The sequence below is a fragment of the Schistocerca americana genome, chromosome 2 (assembly GCF_021461395.2).
Source record: "Schistocerca americana isolate TAMUIC-IGC-003095 chromosome 2, iqSchAmer2.1, whole genome shotgun sequence".
Taxonomy (NCBI): domain Eukaryota; kingdom Metazoa; phylum Arthropoda; class Insecta; order Orthoptera; family Acrididae; genus Schistocerca; species Schistocerca americana.
In genome coordinates, this window is record NC_060120.1 from 914,708,745 (window position 1) to 914,735,349 (window position 26,605).

A 26,605-nucleotide genomic window follows, 5' to 3' on the forward strand; every position below is an offset into this window, starting at 1 on the left:
GCTATATACTTTGGCTTTTTAAAGCCTTCTTCTATTTGGAGACAGCTAGAACGTCTACTATTGTTTTTAAATGTGCTTTTTGTAATATTTTACACAAACACCATAAGATTATTCCAGTGTACACTGATGCGTCTAAGCAGTGTGAATCAGTTGTAGTCGCTGACCATATCTACGAGATTTGCCTGCCAGACGAGTTTACAACATGCAGTACAGAAAGGTTTAAGATCCTGAAGGCAGTTGCGTTTATGACGTATGATAGTGAGCTAGACAATGTACTCAATGTTAGGGCGCAGTGGGTAATACTCAAGCGTCCTCTTTGTGTCCTACAGGATCAACAGAAGAAACAATAAAAACATCAAGTAGTTGTAAGTACTGCCTTACACTTCGTTCACAGTTACTTGTTACATATTGTTCAGATATTATAGCGCATTTATTTTACAAACATTGTAAGAGGTCCGAGCAGATGTAATTTCGATGTATTGCTCATGCGCTGCCAGCAATAGGCAAGGTATAAGAGAATCTCTGACCAGAGAGCAGTGTTGACTGCAGTAGGAACTGTGTAGCTGTAGCAGTATGTTGTTGCTAGTCTGGAGTCTGCTCTGGTCTGGTATGGTGTATCGTGTTGGCTGGGCCGGTCGCGGTGCAGCGATGTCGGAGACTGAGTATTATTGTATAAGGTAAAAAAGCAGCCTCGCGCATTTGTAGTAATGTTATCTCAAGTAGCATGTAAATGTTTTAAAACTCTCGTAATAATAATTTTCCTTATAAAAAATAACTTTTAACGACCATTCATTTCAATTTAAAGAATTTACTAATTTCTCCCATCCATGATCATCCCGATTATTGCAATAGAAAAATCAGTTGCTTCCTTTCATAAATGAGAGATATATCGGCCGGCATTGCACAGAGCTGTGCCGGAAAAATTTATTGTAAGAGCAGATATATCCGGCGACTTTATTGAGGTAAGAATTTTTCCTTTTTTTATTCAGAATGATCTTTCAGGGCCATGACGCAGTACTGCTGTCGTCCAAAATTTACCAGGTTAAATTCACAGTGAATTATTGAAAAGTCATAAGTGAGCGACAATTTAATTGAGAGGTTAGTTACATTGTTTTATTACTTGGTTACTGAATTTGTTTTTTATTGGGACGTTACACTGAATGTGAACGACATAATTATAATTTTTACTGTTGAGAGGTTTAGGAATTTTTCTGTTGTGAGGTTACGCTAAGTGTGAAAGAATTTTGAGCTTAGATTAAATCAGAAAAAATTTTGTGTGGGACGTCAAATGAGAAAGAATTTTGTGGGGAGGTTACAACATGTTTACAAAAATTGGTACTACAAAAATCTGTCAGCGGCAGTCATGTTAAGTTTCATACAGTTGCAGTGGCTACGCTGACAGCTCACAGATGAAAGCATAATCGTCGCTACAGCCGACGTTCACGATCTCCCCTGTGAACCACACAGCGCCGCACAATTCATCACTACCGCTGGTGTCTGCTTCTTCGTCCCAGTTGACGTACCCAGTCGAGTTGAGAGGTTGACCTGCCAGAACACAAAAATGAGCACTCAGCCATAGCTCAAGTTCGACAGCAGTCCTTCTAAAGGCAAGAAGCTGGGATTCATTGTTATCCGTTGCGTTTCTTTCGCGTATTACTAAAAGACTTCATTGTCCCCCCAATGAAGGCAAACTTTAAGACTATATTTCTTTTGAAATCTTATCCTGTTAAAACGTTTATCTACAACAAAGGATGCAATGTGGCAGCAGGCAGAATGAAATCTGTCCGGTCAGTGGGTACTGGAACGCTTCTGCTGGGGGAAACATCTACACAACAGCAAGCTGAACAGATACAGGAAGCAAATGTTATACCCAAACATTCAGTTGTGGGTGAACTGCAGAACACCCTACATTCTAGTAATGAGGAGGGGGGCAGGCTAGTTTCTTATCATGCAGAGGTAGCATGCATATAGATATGATGAATCTGTAGGAATTTTGGTAAGATTACCGGCCAGTGTGGCCGAGCGGTTCTATGCGCTTCAGTCTGGAACCGCGCGACCGCTACGGTTGCAGCTTCGAATCCTGCCTCGAGCATGGATGTGTGTCATGTCCTTAGGGTAGTTTGGTTTAGTAGTTCTGAGTTCTAGGGGACTGATGACCTAAGATGTTAAGTCCCATAGTGCTCAGAGCCATTTGAACAATTTTTTTTGGTAAGATTATGGCGTGACTGGGATTTGCGATTAAAAGTGAGACCATATGACCCTAACTGACCACAGACGCGCTGTAAAAGTAAGCAGCAGACGGGCAGTTTGTCCAAAATCTGGAAAAGCTGCACATGTAGCTAGGACTAGTTTTTTATCTCCCTTATTCTGTGTTAAACGCATAGGCAGGCCTGGGTGAAATGAACATTCAGGAGATTAAAGCAACAAGCATCCTACCTACACTATGTGATCAAAAGTATCCAGACATCTGGCTCAAAAAGACTTACAAGTTCGTGGCGCCCTCCACTCTCGCAGGCATACGTTCAATCAGGTGCTGGACGGTTTCGTGGGGAATGGCAGCCCATTCTTCACGGAGTGCTGCACTGAGGAGAGGTATCGATGTCGGTCGGTGAGGTCTGGCATGAAGTCGGTGTTCCAAAACATCTCAAAGGTGTTCTATAGGATACAGGTCAGGACTCTGTGCAGGACAGTCCATTACAGGGGTGTTATTGTCGTGTAACCACTCCGCCATAGGCCGTGCTTTATGAACAGGTGCTCGATCGTGTTGAAAGATGCAGTTGCCATCCCCGAATTGATCTTCAACAGTGGGAAGCAAGAAGGTGCTTCAAACATCAATTCAGGCCTGTGCTGTGATAGTGCCATGAAAAACAATAAGGGGTGCAAGCCCCCTCCATGAGAAACACGACCACAGCATAACACCACCGCCTCCGACTTTTACTGTTGGCACTAAACCCGCTGGTAGATGACGCTCACCTGGCACTAACCATACCCACACCCTGCCATCGGATCGCCACATTGTGTACCGTGATTCGTCACTCCACACAAAGTTTTTCCACTGTCCAATCGTCCAATGTTTATGTCCCTTACATCAAGCGAGTCGTCGTTTGGCATTTACAGGTGTGATGTGTGGCTTGTGAGTTGCCGCTCGACCATGAAATAAAAAATGGTTCAAATGGCTCTGAGCACTACGGGACTTAACTGCTGCGGTCATCAGTCCCCTAGAACTTAGAACTGCTTAAACCTGACCAACCTAAGGACATCACACACATCCGTGCCCGAGGCAGGATTCGAACCTGCGACCGTAGCGGTCGCGCGGTTCCAGACTGTAGCGCTTAGAACCGCTCGGCCACTCCGGCCGGCCACCATGAAATCCAAGTTTTCTCACGTCCCGCTTACTGTCATAGTACTTGCAGTGGATCCTTATGCAGTTTGGAATTCCTGTGTGATGGTCTGAATAGATGTCTGCCTATTATACATTACGACCCTCTTCAACTCTCGGCGGTCTCTGTCAGTCAATAGACGAGGTCGGCCTCTACGCTTTTGTGCTGTACGAGTCGCTTCACGTTTCCACTTCACTATCACTTCGGAAACAGTGGACCTATGGATGTTAAGAAGTGTGGAAATCTTGCGTACAGACGTATGACACAAGTGGTACCCAATCACCTGACCACATTCGAAGTCCGTGAGTTCTGCGGAGCCCACCACTCTGCTCTCTCGCAATGTCTATGACTACTGAGGTCGCTGACATGGGGTACCTGGCAGTAAATGGCAGCACAATGCACCTAATACGAAAAACGTATTTTTTGTGGGTGTGCGGATACTTTTAGTCACGTAGTGTGTATTCTAAAAAAATTGTTGAAGTAGGTCTGGAACCACAATTCTGTCGATGGCCATTTACCGGGTGATCAAAAAGTAAGTATAAATTTGAAAACTTAATAAACCACGGAATAATGTAGGTAGAGAGGTAAAAATTGACACACATGCTTGGAATGATATGGGGTTTTATTAGAACAAAAAAAAAAACAAAGTTCACAAAATGTGCGACAGATGACGCTGGACAGCAAAACGTCAGTGACTGCGCATAACAATCGTGTATAAAAGGAGCTGCAATGAGGGAGAGAATCAGATGCGCCAGCAGTCGCAGCTTGTTGACGTTACCTGAAAAGGCGCTTTTAGCGAAACTGTATTATCAGAATGGAGAATGTGCTAGTTCAGCGTTACGATCCTATCGCCATAGGAAGGGGATTCGAACGGGTAAAGGTCCATTGACAAATGAAGTTGTGGCGAGAATGATTTCGAAGTTCGAAGCCAGTGGTTGTTTAGACGATAGACCCCGTAGTGGCCGACCGAGCACAGGGCGTAATGCTGCTGAGAGAGTTCAAGAAGAAATGGAGACTAGCGGGTTGGGTTCATCTATGCACGGGGAAGTCAGCACGTCGCACCAGCATTCCATACACTACTGTTTGGTTGGCACTTAGGCTTACCCTCCGATGCTATCCGTACAAAATCCATCAGCATCATGAACTGTTACGTGGTGATTTTGTGAAGCGGGAGCGTATGTGGTGTGGGCGTTTCAAAAGATGGCGGAAGATGACGATTGGTTGAGTAACGTGTTGTGGACCGAAGAAGCTCATTTCACGCTCCGAGGGTCTGTCAACGCCCACAACTGCAGAATTTGGACTGCCGAAAATCCTAGAACTGTCGTGGAAACTCCATTGCACGACGAGAAAGTCACGGTATGTGTTGGATTTACCACATCTACCGTTATCGGGCCTTTCTTCTTCGAGGAAATTCGTGATTCTGGTTTTGTAACTGCTACCGTGACGGGTGAGGTACGCTGATATGTTACAGAATCGCATCATCCCCAGCCTGGCTGATAAACACCTGCTGGAACGTACAATGTTTATGCAGGATGGCGCTCCACCCCATATTGCTAGACGCGGGAAAGATCTCTTGCGCGCGTCGTTTGGTGGTGATCGTGTGCTCAGCCGTCACTTTCGTCATGCTTGGCCTCCCAGGTCCCCAGACCTCAGTCGTTGCGATTATTGGATTTGGGGTTACCTGAAGTCGCAAGTGTATCGCGATCGACAGACATCTCTAGGGATGCTGAAAGACAACATCCGACGCAAATGCCTCACCCTAACTCAGTACATGCTTTACAGTACTGTTCAAAACATTATTCCTCGACTACAGGTATTGTTGAGGAATGATGGTGGACATATTGAGCATTTCCTGTAAAGAACATCATCTTTGCTTTGTCTTACTTTGTTATGCTAATTATTGCTATTCTGATCAGTTGAAGCGCCATCTATCGGATATTTTGTGAACTTTTGTATTTTTTGGTTCTAATAAAACCCCATGTCATTCCAATCATGTGTGTCAATTTTTACTTCTCTATCTACACTATTCCGTGATTTATTCAGTTTTCAAATTTATACCGACTTTTTGATCACCCGGTACTTCAGAGCGTCTCACGAAAGGAGTTCACCAACGCAATGCCAGCAGAAGCTGCCACAAACGACTGCACACACAAGTTGCCTTACACTGATGGACTTGCTGTAAAGGCATTTACCTCCTCCATGCAACAAGCAAAGCCCACAGACAAAAGCAGTCCTCACATTACATGCCAGTCCATCCAGACACACAAAGTTGAATGGTTTGTCAGTGACAATGTGAAGCCATCAGATTATTCTGCACTCGTATGTGTGGCAAATCTGATAAGACTGCGAATGTTATGAACATTAAAAAGTACGCAAGGGAACCAAGATTCTACTCAAACAAATCACCTTATTTCGCAAAATCCTCCCCTCAACAGAAAAATAGGAACGATGGAAGTACAAGTGTCTCAATGACATTTTACAGTGGAACGTAAATTGGTCGAAGACATCTGTGGAGGAAATCAGGCTTCTAGCACAGATGAGACCTTGTGTTTGCAAGAAACCTAGTTTAATTATCTAATACCCCTGTGCTAAGCTGTTGTAGCCTCCACAGGGAAACGACCAAAGTGAACAGAGAGCTAAAAGAGGAGAGCAATCTTCGTGTGATGGTACGTACCACTCCTCACTTCTCCCCAACAGTATCAGTCTACAAGAAGTTGTAATTACTATGTTTCTGCAGCACAGAGCTTCATTATGCTCCCTCTATCATTCTCTCCATTACACGACAGACCAAGAGATTTTCGTTACCATGGAACTACTACTCTCCTTGCCTTTCGTCGTATGTGAGGATTTTAATGCTCACAGCGTACTTGGAGCTCCAGTACCATGGGCTCTCTGACTCAAATTGTTGAGAGCAGTTAGCAGAATATCTGTGTCTTCGGAAACTGGAACAGAGAATGCACTTTTCGCTGCTACAGAATCGTTCCCCGTCATCTATCAGTAGTTACGATATCCAAGTCTTGCACACTGTACTCTGTGGGAAATGTCGTTGAAGCACGCGTCAGTGACTATTTATCGATCTGGACACATCTACCAGAAGGAGTCGTCTAAAGACAGTCGACGCGGTGGTAACCAGTAATGCAAACTGGATGCTGTCCAGCCAGGTGGCTGTACTTAGCGAGGACGTCCAGTGTTGAGCGGATCACGTGATTAGCACTATCCACCACGCCTGTTAGTTCAGGAGAGGTAAAGCCAGTCTATTCCGTCTGGGTCACTTCTAGAATGAGGTGTGCACCGCTTCAGAGGTTCAAGTGCCGACCACTTCTTGAGAACCTCTCAGCTTTAGGTTCATGACAGCAAAATATCGCTGCATTTCAAAAGACAGCGAAAAGAGATCTTGCCAGGCAACACTCCAATCATCATTCCACTAAATTGTAGAAAGTATGGGAGATAAAGACGAAGATTTCGGAGAAAAAGTGAAAGACGCGCTATTACTGTTTTAATGAGGAATGATGTTCTCCAGACCAACAAAGGAGACAGGGATCAGATTATGGACGGACATTCTGCTCATACAGGATAATTCAGCTGCCGCTACATATGGGTCATTTGCAACCCACAGCGCCTTCAGAAACCATGTGGGAGATTTTCACATTCTCTCACTCGCTATACGCAATCCACTAGTCCTACAAGAAAATGAGGACATTTTTGAGCTAAATAGAGTGTAGCTAAGTTTTTATACCGGGATACGTTGTCGCTGGAGGGCATGGGCTTCGAGATATTCGTGAAAAACCCGTTTGAAGATGACTTTTGTTAGGTTTCTCTTGAATAATTCGAAAACTATGGCCACTAGCAATAACGTCTCGCCAGTCAATACTTAACTGCGTGAAATTTCCGACAAAAAGTCCATTAATTTCTTTTTGTAGGACCAACAGTTTATGTTTAGCGAGCAAGAGAATGTGAAAATCTGCGCGTGGTATTTGAAGACGTTGCGGACTCCATAAAATCTATAGGTGGCTGAATCACCATTTATATTGACTGTCCGACAGGACCCAACTTCAGTCCGCAGCTCTTGGTCGTGCGGTTGCGTTCTCGCTTCACGCGCCCGGGTTCCCGGGTTCGATTCCCGGCGGAATCAGGGATTTTCTCTGCCTCGTGATGACTGGGTGTTGAGTGATGTCCTTAGGTTAGTTAGGTTTAAGTAGTTCTAAGTTCTAGGGGACTGATGACCACAGCTGTTAAGTCCCATAGTGGTCAGAGGCATTTTTTTTCACCTAACTATCCGTCGATATCGATCGATCGCCGAGACGGGTGGTGTTGACTTCTGTCTATCAGCGGTAAAGTTTACAACTCTTTCTTAGTGTGTGAGCTAGAGACAACATTGCGTGTGGCACGTGACAGGACACCAGGTGTGACGTCATTGACTGAATTACGTTGCGGCAGATCAGTTGAAACGCTAACAGAATCTTCAGCGACCTCTTTAATTTAATTTTTTAATCGCAGCATTTCACAGACTTTTGGAGGTAATAAGTTTCGGTTCTGCTTGCAGAAGCCTATGAATATCATGCATGTCCGAGTCGAAACATCACCCTCTACTTGGAAAAGACCTTAGAGCGCCTGATCAGCCGGTCCCTTGTCCGTATCTTGGAATACACACATCCCCTTAGTCGCAATCAAAGTTGCTTCACGAGATAGGTAACACTCTACCATTAATAACTTCACTCCGCTGACAACGCCTATGAGCCTACAACAAGCTTCCCTGTGTGTGCACTACATAATGGGTATGTTTATCGATCAAAAGAAGAATTATGACACTGCTTGAAGCGTTTTATCTTCGACCAATGTCACACATGAGCCATTTGTGGACGTCTTCCAATTTTGCTTCGCTCCTTCCTGTCTCCATGCCATTTTAGATATTTAGTGCTTAATGTCCTATTAGATTGATTTATAGTATTGAATCGTGTCCCTCAAGGCTGAATTTCAAGAGTGATTATTTTATTCGTAGCTGTTAATGATATTGCGTTCACTGTCGGCAGCTCTTGTACAGTGCACCTTATTCGCCATGATGGCTGGTCACATAAACACTTACGAGAATCCCCAATCCCAGCGTCTGAGGTGGATGTAGGGCGCCATCATTTTATATCAGGCGGAAACTTCCAATGCCGCAACAAGCATGTAGGTCCTCCTTCATACCGCAATCACCTGTAGACCACGCCATTATTAGTCCACACACGGTGAAATTTTTTAATAACCATTTCCAAGCAAGGAACCTCTTTGAGGTTTTTTTGAAATTTGTGTGGCAGATGTTAATGTTTTACGCCAAGGTTAGAGCCGGCACCACTTTGGACTGTTATATTTATGTATGACGACTCTTGAGAAATATTGCACAGCTACCATCAACATGTTATCTAGGGTAGAGGAATAACTGTCTCACGAATCAACACCGAATTCGCATTCTCTTGCAACGTGCTATATTCTGGGTGCTGTGACACTTACCGAGAACCGTTTCGTAGTAGTTCTCTTCTCTCAGGTAGCGGAATCCAACGAACAAGCGACGGTGACGGTTCATGACTTTCTTTATGACCTCTTCTTCTGCCTTTGAGTTAATTATCAGCAGATGGGCGCCTTCTTCTTCGCAGATCTTCTTTGCCTCCGACCACGTCCTCGGTGACTCGTGCAATTTATAAGAACCAACTCCATCATATTTTTCGTAATCAGATCGCGTACTCCAATGTGTTGTAATCGTCGTCAATGAGTCATTGTTGTTGTTGACACTAGGATTCAGATTTGGAGTACCTGTAAACAGAGTAACTGCTGTAACGTAAAAAGATACTGACACATTTATTCGTTCTATAAACAGTCGAAATTTCAATCTGTATGATAATTCTGTTTTTGTTTTTGAACAATTTCTTCTCGTTACTTACTTGTTAAAGGTCTTAGACCATGCTTACAGCTTAAGTGTTAGCCTCCGATCGTTTTGTGTTGGTCCTATATCCTACACTATCTTATCAAAGGTAAATGGACACCCGTTAGTAGACATCGGTATAGAGAGTGTTTACCTTTCGCTCTTACGATTACTTGAACTCTGCTGGAGACAATTTCAATGAGGTGTCTGAATGTCTATGGAGGAATGGTGTCCTATTCTTCCTTAGTACCCAAAAACAGGTAAGGTAGTGTTGTGGAACGCTGGAGTCTGGAGTGAAGTCTATGTTATAACTCACCCCAAAACTACTGAATTGAGTTCAACTCGGGACTCTGGGCAGGGCAGTCCATTTTAGGAATGTTGCTGTCCACAAACAATTGCTTTAAGACAGATGCGTCGTAATGCCAATAGAAAAAGTCATCGTCCGAGCTCTGCCTCTGCTGTACACGGTACACAATACTGTGAAATCTGTTCATGTCCTTCCGCAGTTAGCGGTTCCCCAAGCCCAATAATGGGACCACAATGTAACCAAGGAAAACAGCCTCAAATTGTAAGGCGACCTCTTTTGTACTTCACTGTTGGCACTGCGCATTACGGCGGGTAACATTCTCCAGGAATTCACCAACCCGAAAGAGGGCGGAGCGTGATTTCAGCGTTGAAATTCACTCGTTTCCAATCGTCCACTGCCCTGTGGTGGAGCTCTTTACACCACTTCAAGCGTCACTTAGCACTGTACCACCTCAAGCGCCACTGTAAAATTCTAAACAATGCAAACTCATATATTATTTGAATTAATCCCCTGACATAACTATTTTTCATTCAATGGCAAGTTTCACACGCAAAACAAAGGTATGGCATTGGTCGCAGTCTCGCAGACCTGCTTGTTGAGTTATTTAGACATAACATAGAACAAGAATTCTTTTTAACTCATCCACAGTATACAGATATATTTTAAAAGACATATGAATGACACTATAATTCAGTGGCCCAAAATAAGAACTAGATAATGTCGCAGATGAAGCGAAAATATACGAGTACTCACACACACACACACATATATATATATATATATATATATATATATATATATATATATATATATATATAAGCTGTGTGACATACATTAAAGTTGCTTTACGTTTCTATATATGAAAGATGACGTCTATTGGCATACGAGAGGCACTAGTAGAGCCACTGTGAGTATGCAAATCGGGTTTATATATATATATATATATTCTTCAACTACATATATATATATATATATATATATATATATATATATATACGAGGTGCGACAACAGAGTAATGAGAATGATTTTCTTTGCAAGATGTGGCACCCCTGCAGGCTTGCGTGGGCACAATATCTTTGACCTTGGTCTATAAGGTGCTTCTACTTCAAGCGGCACATCGATGCAACTGCTCAGTAGTGAGTTGTGCTGTAATAAGGTAACACGAGTTTGTGTCTCTCGTCACAGAAATGTAGCTGCATAATATTGCGCAACGGTAAGCCATTTCTTGTTGCATTAAATTGGGTGAAAACGCAACGACAACTTACGGTAAGTTTCAGAACGGTTTTGGAGAGGAGGTCAAGTTTTTCGTTGGCATAAAATGTTTAGTGAAGGCAGAACGAATGTCAAAGTCAAAAGTGAAATGCATGCTTGTGTGCTTCTTTGATTCCAAGGGAATTGTACATAAAGAGTGGGTGCCTCCTGGACAAACAGTTAACCAATATTACCAGAAAGAAAGAATTCTTCGTGTCCGTGCCAACATTGCTGATAATTGGATTCTGCATCACGATAATGCGCCATCCCATACTGCTTTGTCAGTACAGCAATTTTTAACCCCAAAACAAATTTCAGTACTACCACAGCCACCTTATTCACCAGATATCGCTCCGTGTGACTTTTTCCTATTTCCAAGAGTCAATACGGCGGTCAAGGGACACCATTTTCAAACAACACAAGATGTCCAAAAAGCTCTGACGAGGATCTTGGAGGATATTACAGAAGATGAGTTCGAGAAATGTTACCATCTGTGACAGAAGCGCTGGAAAAAGTGTGTGAAATAAGAAGGGAACTACTTTGAAGGAGACAACACTAAACTTGACTAAAACGGTAAGCAACATTAGTCTCACGTCAGTCTCATTACTTTATCGTGTGGATGGATGGAGAGGGTTTTAAGGGCGCACGACGGTAAAGTCTTCAGCGCCCGCTCAGTAACAGATTGAGATAGGTGGCAAGAAAAGACTCAGAACAATAAGATAAAACAGAACGTAAAACACAGGAAACTAGCTTGGAAAAATATGTGCCTACCCACACCGAAGCGTGGGACGAAGCATGCCGGCAGCAGTAAAACATGGACAACCCAGGAAGAAAGTGGTAGAGGGAGCTAAAACAGTATAACAGATGGTAGTGGCTGGCTGACCGCAAGGAAAAAGGGAGGAGCCAGTCACTTTGCAATACACTGAAACCTCCAGCCTAAAAGTTTAGGCCAGAGTCCAGATACATCACAAGACTTTAAAACTCTAGACACACACGTCTTATCATTAGCTAAAACATAGGGCAGATCCCCATCAACTTGTGCTTCTGCCCCTGAATCACGGTATACAATGCAGTCTGTTAAAATGTGCCGGACAGAGATGCGCACACCACAAGCATCACAAATCGGGGGTCCTCCCGCCGTAATAGAAGACTATGTGTGAGAGGACAGTGCCCAATCCGAAGACGCGTGAAGGTCACTTCTTCCCGCCTGAGCACCCGGCAGGAGGTACGCCACGGCCGAGTTGTTGACTTTACCAACTGCAGTTTACTGGCCGTCACCGCCAGCCATTCTTCCTCTCACAACTCCATGTACTTCTTGTGGAGTGCAGCGATGACTGACTGCAAGGGAATAGGACACTGGACCACATCCTGCTCTCTGCAGGCCTCCTTGGCAGCCCGATCGGCCTGTTCATTGCCCCATATTCCGACATGACCAGGCACCCAGCAGAAGGACACCTCCTTACCCCGCCGTTGGAGCAAGTACAGCTGGTCATATATCAGCTGGACCATCTCCTCAGTTGGGTACATATTCTGCAACGATTGTAAGGAACTAAGAGAATCGGAGCAGAGGAGAAATCGATTGCCCCGAACACGATTCGTCCGCTCCAGTGCCCTCAGGATCGCGTGGAGCTCCGCTGCGAAAACGGTATATTCATCAGGGAGGCGAATCCGGGTAACATGATCACGGAACACTACAGGACAGCCAATGAAATTCTCCTGTTTGGAGCCATCAGTGTAAACGACGGTAAAACCGTGATGCGTATCTAAAATGTTAAAAAACTGTGATTTAAATGTAAGATCTGGTGTACTATCTTTATTAAAATTAGTCAAATCTAAAATAAGTCTGGGTCTCCGGAGGAGCCAAGGTGGAAATCTGCTCCAACCGCGACCGAAAACATGAAGACCAGCCATATCAATCGCTGAGCGGCAATCCTGTGCGCGAATCCCATAGGGCCGCGTCGCTCGTTGCCGGTTATGAAATAGCCGTGCCAGAGGCAGCTGAGCAACGGTATGGTATGCAGGCGTGTGTGGTGTGGACAAAGTTTTATACGCCTGGCGCACCGTAAATAGCCGCCGCTGCATGTGAAGTGGCGTTTCACCAGCCTCTGCACAGAGGCTTGGTATGGGGCTAGTTCTGAATGCCACAGTGGCCAACCGAAGCCCATCATGGTGCACAACGTCCAACATCTTTAAATAAGAAGGCCTCGCAGACCCATACACCGTGCACCGTTGCACCTTATATACACTCCTGGAAATGGAAAAAAGAACACATTGACACCGGTGTGTCAGACCCACCATACTTGCTCCGGACACTGCGAGAGGGCTGTACAAGCAATGATCACACGCACGGCACAGCGGACACACCAGGAACCGCGGTGTTGGCCGTCGAATGGCGCTAGCTGCGCAGCATTTGTGCACCGCCGCCGTCAGTGTCAGCCAGTTTGCCGTGGCATACGGAGCTCCATCGCAGTCTTTAACACTGGTAGCATGCCGCGACAGCGTGGACGTGAACCGTATGTGCAGTTGACGGACTTTGAGCGAGGGCGTATAGTGGGCATGCGGGAGGCCGGGTGGACGTACCGCCGAATTGCTCAACACGTGGGGCGTGAGGTCTCCACAGTACATCGATGTTGTCGCCAGTGGTCGGCGGAAGGTGCACGTGCCCGTCGACCTGGGACCGGACCGCAGCGACGCACGAATGCACGCCAAGACCGTAGGATCCTACGCAGTGCCGTAGGGGACCGCACCGCCACTTCCCAGCAAATTAGAGACACTGTTGCTCCTGGGGTATCGGCGAGGACCATTCGCAACCATCTCCATGAAGCTGGGCTACGGTCCCGCACACCGTTAGGCCGTCTTCCGCTCACGCCCCAACATCGTGCAGCCCGCCTCCAGTGGTGTCGCGACAGGCGTGAATGGAGGGACGAATGGAGACGTGTCGTCTTCAGCGATGAGAGTCGCTTCTGCCTTGGTGCCAATGATGGTTGTATGCGTGTTTGGCGCCGTGCAGGTGGGCGCCACAATCAGGACTGCATACGACCGAGGCACACAGGGCCAACACCCGGCATCATGGTGTGGGGAGCGATCTCCTACACTGGCCGTACACCACTGGTGATCGTCGAGGGGACACTGAATAGTGCACGGTACATCCAAACCGTCATCGAACCCATCGTTCTACCATTCCTAGACCGGCAAGGGAACTTGCTGTTCCAACAGGACAATGCACGTCCGCATGTATCCCGTGCCACCCAACGTGCTCTAGAAGGTGTAAGTCAACTACCCTGGCCAACAAGATCTCTGGATCTGTCCCCCACTGAGCATGTTTGGGACTGGATGAAGCGTCGTCTCACGCGGTCTGCACGTCCAGCACGAACGCTGGTCCAACTGAGGCGCCAGGTGGAAATGGCATGGCAAGCCGTTCCAAGGACTACATCCAGCATCTCTACGATCGTCTCCATGGGAGAATAGCAGCCTGCATTGCTGCGAAAGGTGGATATACACTGTACTAGTGCCGACATTGTGCATGCTCTGTTGCCTGTGTCTATGTGCCTGTGGTTCTGTCAGTGTGATCATGTGATGTATCTGACCCCAGGAATGTGTCAATAAAGTTTCCCCTTCCTGGGACAATGAATTCACGGTGTTCTTATTTCAATTTCCAGGAGTGTATATAGCAGCTGTGTGACATACATCAGAGTTGGTTGGCGTTTCTGTATATGAAAGATGTCTCTTCAGATCTCAAGCCAGTAGCGCTAGTACCGCCACTGTGAGTATGCAAGTCAGGATTTGCTTTAAATACACGCCGTAATGTTGGTGTGCCTCACTTACCTTTGAGACTGGACGTGGTGAATTGATGTTAGTCAAGAATACCTTTAAGGTGACAAAGACTCCATTATCAGAATCTCACTGAGTCAGAACGAGGTAGCATAATAGAGCAACGAGAAGCTGGAAGTTCCTTCTGTGAAACTGCAAAAAGACATGGCAGGAACGTAGCCATTGTACATGACTGCAGGCAACTGTGGTTACACGAATATATGATCGCAAGAAGACCAGGATCCGGACGCTCACGTGGCACTACAGAGAGAGATCATTGTTTTCGGCTTTGGTGCATCGTACTGCATAGGAAGCAGTAATATGAGCAGCAGACGGCACCACAGTGACAGAGAAAACTGTTAAAAATCTGTTACTTCAAGGACAGGTCCGAGCCGACGCCCTGTAACGTGCATTCCACTGACCCCATTTGCGGTTTCATTGGTATCAAGCGGCAGCTCATCGGCGGGCAGTATGCAGGTGTGATGTGTTTTGTGATGAAATTTGGTTCTGCCTCGATGCCAGTGATGGCCGTGTGTTGTTTAGGAGACCAGTCGAGGGGCTGCAACCAAGCTGTCTGCTTTCTAGACACGGTGGACCTACTCCTGTATGACAGCACGGCCATTCTCGTGGTTATCCCACACACCCTGACTGCAAATCTATACGATAATCTGGAGATTCGCTCTATTGTGCTGTCATTCATGAACAGCATTCAAGGAGGTGTTTTGCAACAGGATAACGCGCGCCCATATACAGCTGTTGTAGTCTAGCAAGCTCTACAGAGTGTCAATATATTAACCTGGCCTCCTCGACCATCAGATCTGTCTCCAGTCGACAACATACGGGACATCTACGTACTATATCCCTACATCTACGCCGGCCGGCGTGGCTGAGCGGTTCTAGGCGCTTCAGTCTGGAACCGCGTGACCGCTACGGTCGCAGGTTCGAATCCTGCCTCGGGCATGGATGTGTGTGGTGTTCTTAGGTTAGTTAGGTTTAAGTAGTTCTAAGTTCTAGGGGACTGATGACCTCAGATGTTAAGTCCCATAGTGCTCAGAGCCATTTGAACATACATGTACATACTATATACACATACTACATCTGCGTACTGTATCTTTATTTATCTTTCATAAACATCGAAGCTGAACAGATCAAAAGTAAACTAAAGGAACCACCAAAGAAACCTAAAGGTAAAAAATAAATGCCAAAATTTGCCTATCTGCCTCCTCGGTAACGTATCAAACTAACTGTGTTCGAGATAATGTGAAAACGTCTTCCCATACCGACAATAAACTACAACATAAGATTATTCACAATAACAAATTCACTGGAGAGTAGCGTCAGAAGTCTGGCATATATAAACTCACCACACTTTTGTTCTGGGTTCTATGTAGGACAAACAGGAAGAAACTTTGCAACACGCTTTGGCTTTGAAGGACGTATGGATGCCCTCTAAATAAAAACCAGCCTTGGATCACACATTGTCAATATCATGGACACTTCCTTGGGAACATAAAAGACAACTTTTGTTTGTTACACATTGCTAGCAAAAACCAAAAAGGACATCCTCGAACAGTTATCGTTATGTTCGCAATTAAAAAAAAGCTCAAAAAATGCATAACGAACAGAATGAATCAACACAGAATCTTTTCTTCAATAATTCCCAAGACATTCTATCATCAGAACATGAAAAAAGACAAAAATAAGATATATTCAATCTGCTGCATGAATTACCGTACTTTTATTCGTGTAACAAGTAGGGCAGTCTATTTACTCATAACTGTTTAGCTCTTTATTACTGATATTTACATGGTTCAAAGAACAAAAATTCTGTCAGGTATGGTCTTAATGTACTCACTCTCTAATTACGTGCTAAATATTTCACTGCATTTATTTATCTTCCGTGTAACTTTTTGAGCCACGTACATTGTTAATGTATGAAGACATCTGCAGGTTTGATCGTTCGCTTACATCAATTATCGATGCTTGTAAATATTTATTCTGTTATGCGATGCATTCAAGTCAAAGACCGCAAAATGTAAGGTGTGATATCTATCTTATTCACATTACTTATACTTACGTTCAGTGTTTACTTACGGCGAATGAGGTCGAAACCAACTGCCGCTAAAGGCTGCGTAATGTGTATATAACTTGAAAAATGTAATTTATCACAAAGTATTTGACATGGATACCATGAAACTGTCCCATACCAGGATCGAGAACTCGGCCGTTTCCATTCATAAATTGTTCGTTACCAGTAACTAAACTTCAGTTGTTTCCGCCGGCACCACGACCCCAGTGTTTAATTGCACATAGTTCAGATAACGCTCCTGTAACACCTTCATAAATAACGAGCTTGGAGTGGCTGCTCCTGTAACACCTTCACAAATAACGAACTTGCAGTCGCTCTAAAACATAACTGGTTACATATTATACCCAAAAAAAGAAAACAGCAAAAAAAAGTCACAAATCTAAACTTTGTCTCTCGCATCTGCCTCTTTCATCAGGTCTTTTCTCAGGGTGGGTCCCTGTATTCGGATCACACAAAGATTTGCTGGGAGGCACGAAGATCGTTCTCATGAAGAAGCTCATCATACGAGCTTAGGCACTTTTCTATCTTCGGTGAACTTCATCTGAACACTGTGGACACAAAATGCTGGTGCGTGAAGCCACTATCAAACGCTTTCCCTGATCCTCACGATAACGCACTTGTAAAATGTCACGCAGTAAAGTACGCAAAGATAATCTAGTGTACAAAATCCACATTTCCTATGCCGGAAAATGAGCTGTATAACATATACTAAGGTGACAAAAGTATCGATACAGCGATATGCTCACATATAGATGGCGGTGGTATGGCGAACACAAGGTATAAAAGGGCAGTGTGTTAGTAGAGTTGTAATTTGTACTCAGCTGATTCATGTGAAAAGACGTCCGACATGAAAATGGCAGCACGACGGGAATTAACAGACTTTTAACTCGAAATGATAGTTGAAGATAGACGAATGGGACATTCCATTTAGGAAATCGTTAGGAAATACAATATTCTGACATTCACAGTGACAAGATGTCAAGAGTGTGCCTTGAATATCAGATTTCAGGCACTACGGACAACGCAGAGGCCGACGACCTTCTTTAACGATCGAGAGCAGCGGCGTTTGCGCAGACATATCAGTGCTAACAGATAAACAACATTGCGTAAAATAACCGCAAAAATCAATATGGGACGTATGAGGAACAAATCTGTTAATGGGCTATGACAACAGACGACTGACCCGAGTACCTTTGGTAACAGCACATCGTCTGCAGCGTGACCAGATCGGTTGGACCCTAGAGGATTGAAAAACCGTGGCCTTGTCAGATGACTCCCGATTTCAGTTGGTAAGAGCTGATGGTAGGGTGCAGTTGTGATGTAGAACCCACAAAGCCATGGACCAGAGTTGTCAATAACGCACTGTAAAAACTTGTGGTGGCTCCATAATGGCGTGGGCTGTGTTACATTGGAATGGACTGGGTCCTCTGGTCCAAGTGGACAGATCATTGACTGGAAATGTTTGTGTTGATCTATATGGAGACCATTTGCTGACATTCATGGACTTCATGATGCCAAACAACGATGTCATGTCACCGGGCCATAAGTCATCACGTTTGGTTTGAAGAACATCCTGCACTGTTATGGCGAATGAATTTGACACACAGATCGTCCGACATGAATCCCATCCAACATTTAGGGAACATAATCGACAGGTCGGTTAGTACACAAAACTCTGCGCCGGCAACATATTCGCAATTATGGACTCCTATAGAGGCGGCATGGCTCATTATTTCTATAGGGGACTTCCAAGGACGTCACGTCGAGTTTCTGCATTACATCGGGAAAAAGGAGGACTGGCACGATATTAAGAGATATCCCATGACTTTTGTCACCTTAGTGTAAATATTAAATGGCCATCTAATTCTCTGAAAAGTGTAGCTTCTCATTATATTTCAGTACATGTTTATGAAATATGTACAGTGTAGTTGATCTCATTTTGTCAGTGAGATTCTGTATTGTAGGTAACGGAAATAATTTTGTAAATGAATTAATCGAATATCATTAATTTCCACTGTGAAGTGTTAGTTGTACATCTGCATGTGTTTCGCTATTATGACTTCGAATCACTGAATGTTGATGACAGACAGATTTTCCCGCCAGTGTTTGCTCCAAAGGACAGTTTGTCCCATGGATATTAGAATATACTGTAGGAATTACGCGCAGGAGGGTTGTGAGCTATGATGTCAAGGTGAACCCTTCCGCCACGCCGCACTGCACTGAAGCTTATAGGCACACGGCGCACATATATTCAACTCTTACGCAGGTATGAATGTAATCGAGGTTTACCATGCTTTAGCATATTGTTGCTGTTATCATTATGAAGCTTTATTATTAGTTAAGATAATTTTTGTCTATGGCAGGTGAAATGCTAGGACGTCAACCTCTTTCACCATCTCGGTGGACACTGTTTTCTTTCCTGGAGGAGAAAACTCACGCATTCACATAGACCTGTAGTACGGAGAAAACTCCTACAGTGTCATTTTGATGTCTTTAACTTTACTAAAAGGTTTTTCAGATCTGGAAAGTTATGTTAAAAGTCTTTTATTTTTTGCACTTTCTATTTTTGATCACTCTCTGCTCGCTTACTACCTTCGTATTATTTTTCTTGTCGATAGTTTTCATTCTGATGAAAGTGCGTGACCTTACGAAACGCAATACAGCCAAGTGTTCCATTCCTGGCTACTTCTCATTTATAGTGTCATTTAATCATATTATAACTTTTAGGCTACGATCATCGCAACTGATGTGTAATTATTGAAATTATCTTTCCACGTTCAAAGCAAATTCCATAAAACTTTCAGGCAGCTGCTTTAAAAATCCTCTTGAAACTGTCTGAAGCCACTTCTTTCCCGAAACATTTACGTGACATTAGTTTACTATACAAATGGTGTAGTGGGAAAGAGGGAAGTTTTTTTTTGTGATTTCCACTTCCGAAGAACACTACAATCGTCAGCCTTTGGGAAGTTCAGAAGGTATTCGTAACGTATATTCTATTTTCGTTTGTGGAATATACATGTACATATCCAAGAGGGAGCAGGCCTACGGGCCATTTTCATTACACTTTCGGTGGTAAATGTCTTGCGAATACCTACATTCGTCGTTATGTAATAGTGTCCTTTTGTCTGCACTTGTTTACTCCATGGTATCAGACTCCGTCTGCAGAAATTATAATACGTCCATGTGGTGAAATAAGGTAAAATAAATATCAATTGATATTTCGTTTTCAGAAATTATTACACGTCCATGTGGTGAAGTAAGCTAAAATATCCACTGATTGATCAAAATCCCTATATTTCTATACTTTCTCATGCTCCTTTAAACACATCTGAATACTGTCAATATAGAAGGAAAGATGCTTCAGAGAAACGAATCCTATAGTCCTCAGTTGTTTTCCCACAGAATATACACTCCTGGAAATTGAAATAAGAACACCATGAATTCATTGTCCCAGGAAGGGGAAACTTTATTGACACATTCCTGGGGTCAGATACATCACATGATCACACTGACAGAACCACAGGCACATAGACACAGGCAACAGAGCATGCACAATGTCGGCACTAGTACAGTGTATATCCACCTTTCGCAGCAATGCTGGCTGCTATCCTCCCATGGAGACGATCGTAGAGATGCTGGATGTAGTCCTGTGGAACGGCTTGCCATGCCATTTCCACCTGGCGCCTCAGTTGGACCAGCGTTCGTGCTGGACGTGCAGACCGCGTGAGACGACTCTTCATCCAGTCCCAAACATGCTCAATGGGGGACAGATCCGGAGATCTTGCTGGCGAGGGTAGTTGACTTACACCTTCTAGAGCACGTTGGGTGCCACGCGATACATGCGGACGTGCATTGTCCTGTTGGAACAGCTAGTTCCCTTGCAGGTCTAGGAATGGTAGAACGATGGGTTCGATGACGGTTTGGATGTACCGTGCACTATTCAGTGTGTACGGCCAGTGTAGGAGATCGCTCCCCACACCATGATGCCGGGTGTTGGCCCTGTGTGCCTCGGTCGTATGCAGTCCTGATTGTGGCGCTCACCTGCACGGCGCCAAACACGCATACGACCATCATTGGCACCAAGGCAGAAGCGACTCTCATCGCTGAAGACGACACGTCTCCATTCGTCCCTCCATTCACGCCTGTCGCGACACCACTGGAGGCGGGCTGCACGATGTTGGGGCGTGAGCGGAAGACGGCCTAACGGTGTGCGGGACCGTAGCCCAGCTTCATGGAGACGGTTGCGAATGGTCCTCGCCGATACCCCAGGAGCAACAGTGTCCCTAATTAGCTGGGAAGTGGCGGTGCGGTCCCCTACGGCACTGCATAGGATCCTACGGTCTTGGCGTGCATCCGTGCGTCGCTGCGGTCCGGTCCCAGGTCGACGGGCACGTGCACCTTCCGCCGACCACTGGCGACAACATCGATGTACTGTGGAGACCTCACGCCCCACGTGTTGAGCAATTCGGCGGTACGTCCACCCGGCCTCCCGCATGCCCACTATACGCCCTCGCTCAAAGTCCGTCAACTGCACATACGGTTCACGTCCACGCTGTCGCGGCATGCTGCCAGTGTTAAAGACTGCGATGGAGCTCCGTATGCCACGGCAAACTGGCTGACACTGACGGCGGCGGTGCACAAATGCTGCGCAGCTAGCGCCATTCGACGGCCAACACCGCGGTTCCTGGTGTGTCCGCTGTGCCGTGCGTGTGATCATTGCTTGTACAGCCCTATCGCAGTGTCCGGAGCAAGTATGGTGGGTCTGACACACCGGTGTCAATGTGTTCTTTTTTCCATTTCCAGGAGTGTATATCCAGAGATGTACATTGCATGTGATGTATTAATGATGAAAATTACTCTGGTGAGTAATGGAAGAAAGATTTGGTACGTAGGACATCCGCATCTGAGAGGCATGATAATTAATTTAGAGGAATCGGGTTCAGTTGGACAAATATTTATTCAAGCTAGGACCAGTTTCGAGATTTTAATATCCCATATTCAGGTTATCATCACTTATCTGACGTATAGTGTGCTGTAATTTGATTCAATAAGCAACATACTCTGTAGTCACCTCTAACAGCTCTACATTTTCCTTCAAATCTCGAAAATTTTCCTCTTTGTATTTGGTGCAATTCTCAGAAATATCTCCTATCTCTGAAACAATATCTTCAACTTCCTTATTTCGCATTCACTTTCCTGTAGAAGATAAGTCCTTCTCAGAAGATGACAGTTCTAGAATCGCACATCGAGTTTCTGTCTTAAATTATCAGAATCTCTCTCTTGCATGCACTACCTGACAGGATTTCGCCCGCTTTACACCTCGGAATGAAACAATTCTTTGGGAGACAGTGGTAGGCAAAGGGCGGTCATAGACATTCCTCTTACTTTGAAAAAGTGGCTATCAAGAACGTGTTGAATGCATTTTGAACTCATGACGCACTTGTCTGCTACGGTTAGTACAATTGGCAATTGCACAGCGCACCATTATTTTTCACTTAAAATCTTACTCTAAGGAATCCCTTCATACATTGGTAATTATGGCGTAACTCTGTCTCAGTCGCCATTCACTAATAAAAATTTACGCGGCCGTAAAGAACCTTGTTTTTGGTCTTAAGCGCAATTACAACTCAATACATTATAGCAGTTTGGACTACTAGGCGCTGCTTGGGTTCATTCTGATGTCAGCGGCGCGGCTTGCTACTGTGCGTACACCTCGTGGTCCCTACCATGTATCGCCGGCCAGCGTGACCGAGCGGTTCTAGGCACTACAGTTTGGAACTGCGCGACCTCTACGGTCGCAGGTTCGAATCCTGCCTCGGGCTTGGATGTGTGTGATGTCCTTAGGTTAGTTAGGTTTAAGTAATTCTCAGATCTAGGGGACTGATGACCTCATAAGTTAAGTCCCATAGTGCTCAAAGCCATTTGAACCAACCATCTTCTAGTATCCGTAGTTTGTGCTGCTGAATTCGTGCATATCACGAATATAGATAAACTGCAGATGTTCTGAATTATAATCTGCCCTGGGAAAACAGAAAAATAAAGAAATTTGTTACTACTAAGCAAAACATTTTCTTAAACAAAACGTACTGAGCTGCAGGAAGGAGATATGCTCTTGGTAAAAAAATCGTCGATAGTTTTTATGTGTCCAACTGACGAACCTATAACTATTAAACATTTCTGTAGGCGTTAATCAGTTGTATGTGGTGCTTAAAACGGATCCAAATGTTTATATGAGCTGATACGTAGAAAGATTACCCTTATTTAAATTTGTTTACTGTTGTAATAGGACATATTTTATCACTGTGTAACTAAAACACCGTTAAAAACTTACCACTGAGCTAGGACTCTTGCAGCCGTCACTTATTAGCAATAGAAATTTTAAATTGTTTAATTATCAGTTAAATGTGTGTTATAAGTTTGAGCTAAGTTCTGGTAATTTAATTATTACTAAAATAACTTTTCAGTTGCAATAATATCTAAAGCCTTTCAGAAGTTTTCGACAACTATCTATGTATTTGCAGACCCTCGAGATCAACCGTTTGGATCTGAGTGGGAGGAGATGGTTTCGCGACTAGGTACTTAGTCATATTAGTATCTATATTTCTGCATAGTGCTGTTCGTTTGCCGCAGTCTGTAATTCATTCACGGTCATATGTAATGGAAATTCGCAACAGAATTATACGTACAAAGACTTCTGGAAATATCGCTCAGATTTTTTGTGGGTGACATACTTTCAGAGCTTACGATTATGTCGAGAGTTACGGACAATTGTATCAGTAAATAACTAAATAAAAGATGAATTTTTTAAAAGATACTGTTAGTAACTATTCAGCCATCAGACGCCGCTGACGATCAAAAACAACGGAAATTCTCTCACCTGTTGTCGCTGCCTCAGATCCCTGGCTTATCGTGACGTGATTCGTGACCTCCACTTCGTATATCGAGCAACCTGCCGCTTTGTCACCGTCATGTCCTGGGTTTGGTCCTCTGCGAGTTACGGTTGTCTATAAATGGAGCGGTAACATCACGTCAGAACAAGGCTTTAAGTTTTGTTAGCTCATACAACACGTTCCATCACTTACTTTAGCAATCGAGTGCACCGTCGGGAGCTGACATGTTGCTCCCAAAGTATGTGCTGACTCTGCTGCAGACACTGACAATCTCACGATTACAACTGCCACCGTAAACACGGTTATTGTTCCAGTCATGGTAAACACTGAAAAAGAAATCAGAAGGTAACTTAATGCCTCTTTACCCCATTACGGCTTTGGAATTCTAAGTGTTCCTAGCCTATATGTTTACGTACTTGTGACTCATACTGAAAGCGACGAATTTGTGAGAAGAAAAATATGAACACAGTGTTTTGATCCAAATATAATGATAGTAGCATCTTCCATTAAGGAGAGAGACAATGTTTTGCATCTAATTCAACGGCGAGTTTATGTGCTCGGATTACCGATACCAGGATACGGTTGATCACTTGCAGTGACGATATCCTATTTTGATTGTGTGGAAATCAGCTACCACCTTGTTCACGTGTTGAACTTTTCTTATCTTTAACACTTGCCTCTATTTGTCCTCATTCATTTCAGCTCTTGGTTGGTATACTCTAATATATGTGGTACACGTTTCGCTGACAAACTTGTATAGCTTCGATATGAATGTTTTAATAAGAAGAATAAATAGGTTCTGTTTCCTGCGGCGTCGAACAGAGAGGTGACAATTTCGAACTGAACTGTTTCTAGTTGCTCAAAAAGTAGCAGTTTGTCCCTAAAACTGACTATAGGAATTTAATGAACGTATTTCATTCCCCGTACATGTTCCCAAGAGGAGGAGAATACCAGTAGCACTGTATCAACGACTTTAATTGCACCACACATCCCTTGTTAAAAGCTAAAATACAAAAATAATAAAGTTATGGTTTCTGTAGATATTACCTTCCCGTAATGTGCAAGTGAGACAGTCTGAAGTCCATTATGTCAGACTCTCTAGTTATTAATGTCATAAGTTTGAGAGAGTGACTGGCCGTCTTAAGTCGTTCTTTAGAATGGCTGTATTCGTAGGGACAGATACACACCACTTCAAGGACCAGTCGCAGCAAAGTATCTCTAACATGCTAGAACGTTACTACAGTAACGTAAAAGACTGTAATAATTTTGAGGTCGACTGAGACGTCTGAAAATCTTCGTGCAAGCTTCGAAGTTCGGCAGACATTACTTGGAGTGCTATTAATAACGTTTCATCAATTCTGCTTATTCCGAATTCGCATTTTTCATATACTGCATGTGTGTCATTATTGGTCGCTCGAAATAATTGATTTGATACAAGAACGAATAGCTTATACATATAAAGCCTTCAAATAACATTAAAAATATGTATTAAATTAAAGTTTGGGCAACACAGATACTTCGATTTTTCAAACGGTTTTTACTTTCACCGCTTTACATCGCCAGGTATTAACCAGCCTAATCCATCGAAATTCTGTTTTAAAATAAACCGCAGTCACTTAAACCGATATTTGTTGCTTTTCATTTTAAACTATGGAACTTCTGTAACACTAAGTCCCTTATAATAAGTTCACGACGATATGACCATCACTAACAAAAGACTTTCATAACTGAGTTTCTGTACACATTATAGAGAGAGGCATAAAGACGTTAGCGCTACACTGTACTCGGGACAAATTTCACTATATTAGTTAGTAAACATTTGTTAATAAACTATTTAGTTGTTGAATACATTAACTAACGCCACTTAGATGCATTCGTAGAAAAGTTTTACTGTTAGATTGGTATTTGTTGCTTCCAAACACAATATTGGCTCTTATCGATGTTATTGTGGTCTTCAGTTCGATGACTGGTTTGATGCAGTTCTCCAACATACTCCATCGTGTGCAAGCCTCTTTATCTCTGAACAGCTACTGCAACTTACATCTATTTGAACCTGGTTACTGAGTTCATCCACTGGCCTCCCTCTTAAATTTTTATCCCGCACATTTTCGAAATTGACGATTGTTTGATGCCTCAGCATCTCATAAATTCGGTTTTTCCCAAATGGATTCAGTACCGTCTCATTAGCTACTCGATCAATTCACATAATCCATAGCACTCTTCTGTAGCACCACATTTCTAAAGTTTCTATTCTCCGTTTTTCTGAACTGTTTATTGCTCACGTTTCATTTCCGTACAAGGGAACACTCCAGACAGATACCTTCAGAAAATACTCGCTAACATTTAAATTTAAATTGATTGTTAACAAATTCCTCATTTTCATAAATGACGTATCGTCTCAACTTAGTCCATCATCAGTTAATTTGATGCCCAAATTTCAAAACGCATTTACTACCTCGGCTTCTTATTTTCTGATCTAATTCCCTCAGCATCGCCTTATTAAATTGGACTACATTCCATTACCATTGTTTTACTTCTTATGTTCATTTTATAATCTCTTCTCAAGACACTATCAATTTCCTCATTCATACTAAACTGAAAATGTCCACCATAGTATTTCATTTGTTCTGTTCACAGAGTCAAGAACGCATCTCTAAAACATTAAGAATGTGGAAGGACTACTATAGTCCTCACTGTACCTGTGGAAACCATGTCGTGGAGCTAGGATCAGCGACAGACTGGATTCTGAGGCGCAGGGACGACTGGCCGGCCAGGTTCGGACACTTGTACCTCTGATGGCTGCTGTAAGACTCTTTATAAAAAAACAGGGCAGCGTAATCTTCTCGACCTCTGCCATTCAACGGAGAGATCAGTTGCATAACATGTCTCTAACATATGTCGCAGGTGATGAATCGTAATGAGGAAAGTAATTCCACTAGATATATTCCGTACGACTTATACTACTAAACTATTCGAGC

General features: G+C 43.8%; 1 protein-coding gene across 1 annotated transcript; it reads right to left on the reverse strand.

Moving 5' to 3' along the window:
• Positions 1-1,304: 1,304 nt before the first annotated feature.
• Positions 1,305-26,418, reverse strand: LOC124596238 (hemolymph lipopolysaccharide-binding protein-like). Its single transcript, XM_047135302.1, has 5 exons — positions 26,327-26,418; positions 23,820-23,953; positions 23,615-23,741; positions 8,871-9,170; positions 1,305-1,545 (listed from the first exon to the last, which is right to left on the reverse strand). Exons 1-5 carry the CDS (start codon positions 26,337-26,339, stop codon positions 1,391-1,393), a joined length of 729 nt encoding a protein of 242 aa, XP_046991258.1. The 5' UTR covers positions 26,340-26,418; the 3' UTR covers positions 1,305-1,390.
• Between the last annotated feature and the right edge of the window lie 187 nt (positions 26,419-26,605).